Source organism: Paralichthys olivaceus, chromosome 14 (genome assembly GCF_024713975.1).
Source record: "Paralichthys olivaceus isolate ysfri-2021 chromosome 14, ASM2471397v2, whole genome shotgun sequence".
Lineage (NCBI taxonomy): Eukaryota > Metazoa > Chordata > Actinopteri > Pleuronectiformes > Paralichthyidae > Paralichthys > Paralichthys olivaceus.
Genome location: NC_091106.1, coordinates 24,330,454 through 24,340,472, shown reverse-complemented (window position 1 = coordinate 24,340,472; position 10,019 = coordinate 24,330,454). Strand labels below are relative to the sequence as shown.

At 45.1% G+C, this 10,019-nt stretch overlaps 1 protein-coding gene across 6 annotated transcripts in view; it reads right to left on the bottom strand.

The window, feature by feature from the left end:
* Positions 1–10,019, bottom strand: part of kif20ba (kinesin family member 20Ba) — a 28,977-nt gene continuing 18,958 nt past the window's right edge. For 3 of the 6 annotated variants that reach the window (XM_069538572.1, XM_069538574.1, XM_069538577.1), the window contains exons 31-35: positions 5,853–5,894; positions 2,688–2,762; positions 1,789–1,906; positions 907–1,061; positions 1–741 (exon numbers count right to left, since the gene is read on the bottom strand). In XM_069538572.1, the coding sequence (XP_069394673.1) occupies positions 661–741; positions 907–1,061; positions 1,789–1,906; positions 2,688–2,762; positions 5,853–5,894 (471 nt within the window). In that variant the 3' untranslated portion in view covers positions 1–660. The remainder of the gene's footprint in view (positions 742–906; positions 1,062–1,788; positions 1,907–2,687; positions 2,763–5,852; positions 5,895–10,019) is intronic. The other 3 variants (XM_069538573.1, XM_069538575.1, XM_069538576.1) reach the window with 3 other exon arrangements.

Here is a 10,019-nt window from a genome sequence, read left to right as displayed (position 1 = left end):
CTGTTTTATATTTTTTAATTAAAAGAATGAAACAAAGGTTTGATGCTGAACAATAAACTGAACATTAAGAGAGAAAAGTGCATGAAACTAACGTTTTAACCTCAAAACAACTTTAAGGTACGAAAGAGAACCGGGATCCTTCATGTCTCAGGGACTTTGATCTGTATGACGTCTCTTTGTTCTTGAGAGATAAAGTGCAGCGGGAACGAGTGTTTGACTTTGAACGGTAGTTTAAGGGATTTGAACCATTTCTCTTCACAACACGAAGCTTCAGTGGTTTCACAGAAAAAGAAAACTCTTCTTTTAACGAACAGAAATGTTAAATATATGAAAGTAAATATAAACTGATTAAAACAAATCTCACCTACACGAGAACCTCGAGGGTTAATTGCACGTAAAAGTAAAAGTCAGCATGTTTTGTCTAAAGATAAATATATAAAGACTGTTTTTTATTGATCATATAAAGTGACGTCACGTGATGTCATCATCAGTCAGCTGATTGATTATCAGATGAACTGAATTCAGACTGACAGGTATTTGAACCAGGTTAGCCTCCTGTCTTTATGCTAAGCTAACTGCTCCACACAGACACTCGCCCTTTGAAGAAATATTTCATCAAAGAATCAGCTGACTGACGACTCTCCACTCGACGAACGTTCCTTATTTCATCACCCTGGAGCGAAGACGCCTCCTGATGATCTGATGGTCGCTCTCTCTCTCCGCCGGCTCTCGGCTGATGATCTACAAGAAGAACAAAGTTTAACACGGTTAGTTTCTAAACTCATCACTGTTGCTATGGTTACTCCAGACGGAGTCTTTCAGCCTCCGAATCAGAGACTAGACGCTGCTGGTCTCGTTTCAGTTTGAAAACTCGGGGGTTGTGTTATAGTCTGAACACAAACTCACTGGGTGTGAGGGCATGTCCATGGGGGAGGAGATCTCAGGCCTGTACAGTTTCCTCTTGTTCTTCTTTGTTCTCAGACTGAGTGACGAAGAGGAGGAGGAGGAGGCTGCGGAGTCGGCATCGACCCGACCGCTCACCAGACTCATCATCTTCTTCGCTGCAGAGACATTTGGAATAAACATCATCAGCTTCTGCTTTTTCAGTTGAGGTTCACAGGAAACATGATTTTATTAAAACATCTTCATTGGAGTCAGTTTAACTTTCAGAGTTAGAACAATAAGAGGAGGAAACTGTGGAAGAGTAAAGATACAGAGCGGTAGAGTGAGAGGAGCTGGAGGAGGTAAAATAACCGAGACAAAAGACGAGTGAAGGTGAGAGATGAAGGATGGAGGGAAGAGCGAGCAGCAGAGAGAGAGATGGAGGGAGGATCAGATGGAGGCAGACGACTGCAACCATGTGTTGACTGTGGTTGGTTCCAATATGTTCCAGTCTCCACCTCCTCCTCGGAGCCATCATTAGTGTCGCCGCCCTCGCCCGGTCACCGTGTCAAACCCGTGTTATCCTTCGCCAAACGGCCCCGACAGGAACTCTGAGGTTCACCCTGGTGACTCATGTCGCAGGGTTTTAACAGTGACATTTAGAACTTCTAAAGAAACATCTGGGCCTCCACTCCCTCCTCGACACGACACAGCCGAGAACTTTTCCCTCGTGTGTGTGTGAACACGTCAAACTGCATGAGTGTGTGTCCACTGGTTATAAAAGCCAATAACCTTGGGATCCTCCCGAGTTCCCGTTTCTCCGACACCTCCTCGCTCCCATGATGCTTTTCTACAGAAACCAGGTGAACCCAGCCTCCGTAACGAGTCGCTCGCCGACACACTGACCTTTAGTGCCGAGCAGCGTAGGGGAGCTCTGCAGGAAGTCTCCGATCTTCTGGAGCGTTCCTTCCTTTCTGCTGCGGAGGCTGCTGCGGGAGTCGTGGCGACCCGCCGGGGACGAGGTCTGATCAGAGAACAGTGAACCATGGTTATTGTGTCCACAGGGCGTGTTCAACTGATTCTGACATTAATGACAGTTGAGTATATGAATATTAGAAGTAATTATATGAAAACATCTTTATTCATTTTAAACATATTTAAAGACACTGAGCTGAAGTCTGACGCTCAGAGACGCACTGAGTGTCCGCAAGACGAGAAAAGATGTAAAATACAAACCATTCACAACATTGTCGTCTTTTCTTCTTCTGTCTTTTTTGGATTAAACGAGGCGACGTGACATAAAATGGACGTCATGACAACAGAGACGGACTCATGATGGAGGTGTAGTGAAGTGTTACAGGACTGATGGAGGCTGATGAGTCAACATGTTCATCATAGTTTGAAGACACGTATGTAAACATCATGAATCATGTGACCTCATGTAAGAGAACGATGAAGGAATATTTGCTGCACTTCACACAACAATGAATATTTTATGTTAATTCATAAATCAGAGCTCATGTTTATGCATGTGTCTGCACGTCTGTGTGTGTGTGTGTGTGTCTGCACGTCTCTGTGAGTGTGTGTGTGTCTGCACGTCTGTCTGTGTGTGTGTGTGTGTCTGCACGTCTGTGTGTGTGTGTGTGTCTGCACGTCTGTGTGTGTGTCTGCACATCTGTGTGTGTGTGTGTGTGTCTGCACGTCTGTGTGAGTGTGTGTGTCTGCACGTCTGTGTGTGTGTCTGCACGTCTGTGTGTGTGTCTGCACATCTGTGTGTGACTGCATGTGTGTGTTTGTATCATCACCTCCTCTTTGTGTGGGGTCAGCTTTGTCGTCAGTTTGGTTCTCGTGTTCCTTCTGTTTTCTGCCTCCACCTCCTCCTGTCACACACACACACACACACAGACACACACACACACACACACAGACACACACAGCTGTGGATCGACTAAAGGCTGAAAGAGCGAACAAAGTAAAACAACCTCAAAATGTTCAGTCATGACAGAAGCGTCTGGACGAGATGCGGTTGAGACATGAAGAGAAAAACGTTTGGACACTTTGTGCTTCGGTCTTGTTGTGTGTTCAATTCCACTTTTACCATTTTACCAGGCGGAATAATTGTGAGGGAAAGAAAACAAGCTTCAATTTACTGTAATTTACTCGTCAGAGCGACTGAAGGAGCTGACAACCTCAACTGCTCCCAGTCACAACATATTGTCTGCGTGTCTCATAAACACACAATTAATCTTCAGTTTTCACGAGTGAACAAGATTCTGGTGTCAGTGACGAGCACGAGTGTCAAATATGTGTGAAAATATTGTCCATGAAAGACACAACAGTGTCTGTGACGTTCTTTTGTTTCTGCTTCATATTGTTTGGGTTTTTCAGACATGTGGAGGATCTGAGACGTGATGAGTTGAATGAAATGACATGAGATGGTTTGAGTGTGAATGAAACTGTTCATCTTGTTTTACCTTGTCAGTGTCTCACAGGCGACTGAGGACTCACGCCTGTGTGCTGTGTTCATTCTCGAGGGTGGGCGTGCCTGACACTTGGCACAATCGCACACAATGGGACACTAGTGATCAATGCGGCAGAGACGCACACGGGAACTAAAACCCACAACCAGATAAACACGAAGCGGGTTCCAGTCAGGCTCCACCCCCGTCCTCACACGGTTACTTAGATGGCGCTTCAAACCAGCAGCTCACAAACTGACGGGCGACGTCACGGTGGCTCGATGCTTAGGTCGACGCCACGTCTCCTCCCAGCGTCTCCTCTAAGCTGAGCTCAGACAACCCACAGCTCATGAGCACAGGTCACATCGTAGATCAACTGGTAAATCACAAGCTTCACCCTGCAGCTCACCTTCCTCTTCCCCACAACACTCTGATACAACACCTGCTCCGCCCTCCCCCCTCCTCAACATCTAAAAACCAAATAAACCCAATGAAACCACCAGACTCAGATGTGATTCATTTCAGTGCAACAAATCTCAGGACACGTTAACGTACTCGAGCAGATGAAGTGGTTCTGACTCACAGGGAGCTGCTGGAGCCGAGGCCGACCTGAGAGGGTGCACACTGTACACGTGCTCCGCTTGAAAAGCAGGTGGAACAAAAAGGTCACAACATGTGGAGTCATAAGTGACTCTGTGGAGGATTTAAAATCGTCCGAGGAAGGAAAGAGAGAAGTGTGGAGGGAGAGAGGTGAAGAAAGACTGGAGTGTGAAAGAGAAAGATACGGATGAGCAGTGATAATCCAACATCATGAAACGTGTGAGAGATGAGATGATAGAGGGAGAAATGAGATCATGTGAATCGAGGCTGTGGACAGAGGAAGATGAAGATTCCACTGAGTTCAACCTGTGGACACTTGTATGAAGTGACAGTGACCTTAATGTTCCCTGAGCTCAGCCTCAACTCAAAAGTTGTTTTCATATTCGCAGCAGCTAAAACAATGACAGTTTCTAAATAACACAGTGAATCCTGGGACTTTTCATCCGCCACACAAACCGATATTTCTTAACAAAGAGGACGACCGCTCTACCCCCTCAGCCACAGCCGCCCGCATCAGATCGACTCATCAGTTCACAGCACTTCTGTTGACACGGCCACTGAACTCAAATACCAAAATCATAATGGCTAAAAAAACTGTGATAAAGATTTTCTGTGAGGAAGGCCACAGGGCGGTCAATAAATCGTTAGGAACTAATCTGCAGAGCGGACAGACTAGAGAGAGGAGGTGACAACAGTAAGACCAGCGAGCACAACGGAGCGGGAATCACTGTGCAGCCTCATCATGATTACATTTCATCTACATGTGAATGTTGAAGACAAAGTGATTCCAGCAGCGACTCCAGACTCAGCTGAGAGCAGCGTAAGATTCTACACTCCGTTAGCTGCTCAAGTGTCCTCGAGCGTGGTCCTGGGGCTCAACCTCAGAGGAGCAGGTTACAGCAAGAGGACAGAACAAGAACAAAGCTCTGATGAAGTCTTCTATAAAACTCTCTGGTCAACAGGAGAAAATCAAACGTTTGATGTAAAATCAATACTGTGATCAAATGTTAACTTGTGATTAGTCTGCTCATTGTGAGGAACTCAAACTGTCTAATTCAATTCAGTTATCGGCTCTGGAATTATAATGTGTGTGTGTGTGTCTACTTTGTACTGACTGATCCAGTTTGAACCGAACTGTTGGTGCTGACGTCCTGCGTCCACACCAAACTAATGCTCATCAACAATAGCACTGCTCAGTGTCTCTACACATCATGGGCACCAGTGTTTAATGATCTTCTCCCTCTGAACCAGCAGACCACTTTAACACATCTCAAACCTGCAGTGTTTGTATTGAGTCCGACAGGCTGCACCTCACCACAAGGTTAAACACATTAGCATCGTGGAAGAGATTTGTTTTGGAGGTTGAATACTGGAGGGAAACTGTGACATTGCAGCCTGATGTGAGAGGAGCGTCTTCAGGCATTCGTCACACTTAACTTCGTGGAATGGAAACGAGTAAATGAACGGAACGCTCCACCAGGGACCGGTGTAAACATCATGGTGCGATGCCTCACTCTGATTATTGGCTATAATCTCATTATGTGCATGTAAATTTGAGGCTCCCGCTCAGGAGAGCTACGGCGTATTTTCCCACTGATACAAGGAACGTTGGAGTTAGACAGTTTCCTGCTTCCTCACTTACTCATTCAGCCCCGTGTCTCCTGTTGGACAACAGCCAATGAGGAGACTGAAGGTGAAAGAGGACGTCTGCTCAGTGTCGCTTCACAAAAAACCTCCCATTACTTTCTCATTTGGCTCAAAGCTTCATGGTCAAAACCTCGTGTTTACACTTCTGCTGCTGCCAAACTGAAAACTAAAGCTACCGTGTTAAATGATGATGGAGAATGTGATGAGGAATTTGTGCTTGAAGGATGGAAACATTAAGTTGTTGAAGAGAATTAAAATATGTACCTCACGTGTCGGTCGTCGTTTACTCCTCCTGAAAATGTGAGACTTAAAAAAAGAAACAACTTGGTTAAAGAAGTGTTTTCTACAGGTTAACAATCTGATTTCACTCAGCAGTACATTACACAGCTCTGATGCAAAACCATTAAGTGCAAATGAACAGGAAATGTAAAGCTTCTGAAGACATACAGGATTCAGTCTCTGAGCATTCAGCTGAAATCTGCTGGTTCTTTAAGATTCACAGGAGACGAGCAGAGTCCATGTTCCAAAACAACATGGACTCTGCTGAGTCGACTCTGACTCATTCACATGAATAAAACACTTCAACTAAAGCTCTTTAAAAAGATGAACGTTCCTCATTGAACTCAGACATTTAAAAACATTCCCCACAGGGTCTGTGACCTGCTGGATGACAAACACTAAGAACAATCCAGCAGGTAGATGCAGCAATTTAACAGCTGATTGATTGAACAAACTGCAGCCATGAAACCAAAAATACAGATGTTCCTCTGAGTTTCCGTAATGAGTCTGAAGGACTCTGCTCTGATGGCTGGTGAACGACAGCTAATGAATGTCTTTAACAACATAAGGATGAGACATGTCCTGAGTTTAACATCCTGGACTACAAATCAGGACAAAGACATTAACAAGCTCAGAAGCCGGTATTGGATTTGTATTACTCAAGTTAATTCTTAAACATGACTCATGAAGAAATCCATTGTAATGAGACCTTAAGATCTAAAAACTTAAAATTCAGCTCATTGGTTTTCAGGCTTTAGAGGACCCGTAGAAACTCTGGTTTGCTAGCTGCACATCAGGATCAACTAGAGGATCATCATCGAGAAAGCACATGAACTCTGAGGTTACATCTGCCAAGTGCAAAGCAACACTCAGGGCATTTGTTAGTTAAAAGGTCTGTCTAGTTTTGAATGGTCCGTCTGCAGGTACACCAGACAGTTCCTCTTATGAAGCACAAGTGTTTCTATATGAGGAGTTATTGTTGAACACAGCACACGAGCACTGATCAGACAAGAGTTCAAGCTGAGGTCATATGCTAATGTTCCATTACATGTGTTTGTCAGAAGAGTCTGACTCTGCTTAATGTTTCATGTGATTTTAAAAGGCAGCAGTCAAGGTTCACACAGTTCAGACTCCTGGGCTGATATAAGACGCCCCTGGTGTCACCGCGGGAGGCGACGTCTCTTTATCCGGCTCCGTCGGGCCCCTAGTGGCCCCCCCCCACACCCTGCTGCATTCATGTTTAATGTTAAAAACCAACAGGTCTCCTCATGTGTGTTTTCACCGGTTCATAGTTTGTGTTGTTCACAGAGGGTAGAGATGGAGTCACACAGGGAGGACATTAATATGCATGTGTTGACATCCGTGTTCGTCACAAACATGACGCCACGCTGCCTTGTGTGGAGAAACCACCAAGTCACAAGAACAACTGAAAGGAGAGAATATGTTTAGAATGGGATCGTTGGAGGTTTACAGGCCGGTTAAGATCTGAGGCTTCATTAGAAAGTGTTGACTGAGAAACACATTAAACGTGACAAACAGAAACAACAGGATGTAGTTTTATTTTGTTGATTCTTCAATGCAGCTTGCTTGAGTTTAAGGGGCCGTGTGCAGCTCGACTGACTCATCTTCTTGTTTTCTGTCTGATCGAACCCTTTAACCTCAGGAGCCTCCTCCCTTCAATCACACGTTAGCTCTTATGATTTGTGCATTTTAGTGCTTCGTTTATTCCTGTGAGCACATTGAGTGACTCAGAGAAGAGGAAGCTTGAACCCTCGTTCTTCACGTGAATGACATTAGCCCTCTTCAACACCTACACACCAACAGGAGCCCTCAAACTGATTCTCTTCCCTGACTGAGGCTCCAGAGTCATTTATTGTTTGCATGTCAACCGTTCATTTTCTTTCTGAAGGAATGTTTTTAGCTTGATGTCCAGCTGTCAAACCCACCTGGTCTCATAATCAAGGATCTTACACCCACTTTCATTCCACTGACCTGAACAATGCAAATGTACGATTCTGGCTGAGCAGTGTGAGGACGTCACTGTCAGTCTGTTCTCTCACTGTCTCCCTGACCTCAGTGAGGATCTATTAAGTGTTGTCCCATCAATCAGAGCTGAACCTGTTGGATCAAGGTCAGGCCAAGATCCTGCCGGCAGACAGACGGGTGAGGGAGTGAGACACACACACTCCATGATGTAGAAATGCCCTCTGCAGAGAGAACTGCCAATCTGACTCTGAAGCTTAACGGAATAAACGCACAGTATCTACTATACTCACTCCAAGTTTCTAAATAAAAGATCCATAAAACTAAAAATCCCGTTTAAATCCTGTGTGAATTGAATGTCACTCACACGTTCACTCAATGGTCCACAGAGTTTTCACCGTCCACTGAGACAGACAGTCGTAGTTCCAGCTGCAGTTTCTCCTCTGAGAGCACGACACAGGTTCTTATCAGTTCTCCACCACATTGAAGTTTTCTTTACTACAGACTGATGTCACTTTGAATGAGTCACATCTTCTCCCGACAATACGACCAGTCTGCTGTAGGAAGTATTTTCATTTCAGAGTTAGAGTGATAGAGTGAAAACACGATGGAGACGTCATGTCAATGGATGTGTACGTTAAGCACAAGCTCAGATCTGAAGTCTCTCAGCAGCAGCCGTCACTACAGCGTCTGCCTCTTCTGCTCTCTGTCCTCCTCTGTTCATTCTGATTTTCTCTCTGCTCCCATCCAGCCATCCTACCCACAATCCCTCCTCTTTCATCTTGCCTTCTGATCCCCCCCCCCCCCGCCCAGCTCAGCTTGCTTGCCACTTTTATCTGCCCTTTCTCTTCTCCTCCGCTCCACTGCAGTTTTCCCTCCCTCTGCTCTTCCTCTCCATCTCGTCTTCTTCCCTGGCTGGCGTCTCTGACCTCTAACCCTCAAACAATTTCTCTGAATTTATTCTTTCTGTGCCTCCTCCACCTCCCTCTGAACTCTCTCTCTTCCTCAATGTATTTTGGTCCATTTCTCTCTTGGTTTAAAACTCCCCTTCCCCTGTGCTTCCTCTAAACCATCTCTCTCTCTCTCGCTTTCTTTATCCTGTTGGGATCTGAACGTGATTCCGTCTTTTTTTTTTTTTGGCCTGATACTGAATGAAAGTCGACAGGGTCATTTACTGAATGTGTTGACATTCTCCCAGTTCAAACCTCCTCCTCTATCTTTCCTTTGTCACGATAAGGTTGAATCCTTTGCTTTCCAGGTGGAAACTGGGTCATCGCAGCATCAATGAGTCGAGACAGAGAACAAAGTGTACAACAGAACTAATAAAACGAGACAGGTCTATGGTGCTGAATGGGTTTGTTAAGAAAGAAAATGTCCCTCAATTACAATCTAGATGCTATTTTAGAGCCTCACATGGAAAAACGTTCAAACACATGTGCTTTTATAGGCGAAAGATTTTCACGTAACCGTCGTGCAGTTTTGGAAAGAAATGAAAAGCATCTTTCAACCCTCAGGACCTGTGAGTCTCCCATCAGCCCTCTCTGCTGTTTTAAAGAGATGTGCTCGACTTCATAAATGTTGACTGAAGTGCCCCAGATCCCCAGAATGAAATCTGATGTCACGTGGGTTTAAATCTGCATTACGAGCCGTCCTCAGCATCAACACCTACATCTTTTTTGTGGGCTTTTCATCACAGCTCCCTCCTCCGTTTCTGCTCCTGTTCTTTGGAACCGAGCTCAGTCAGCAGAACAGCAGTCATTAGTGGAATTACCTCACAGCAGAGCTTTCACCCCCCCGAGTAAATACTCCCACTGCTGGTATCAAAAAAGGAAATGTTGCCACAACAGCAGAGAACAAGACGACAGCCTAGCTACACTGGAGGGGGACATGGGGCCTAATATGTTCCAGCTAATGAGCTTTTGTCGGAGCGGCTGGCTCATTGTGAACACGTCTTCACACAGTTCTTAACACTGCTGGCTTGATCCCAGCTCTACGTCATAACACTTTCTGTAAAACTAAACCCACCTCTCAACATAGTTTTTATCACTGTACGTTTTTAAATTTCCTCTGATCCAGTAAAAGTGACGTATTCTGTTCCTCCGATGAATTTCTGTTCAGTTCGACCTTTAGGTTCTTCTCCTGTCTTTGATCAAACTCAGCTCTGTTCCT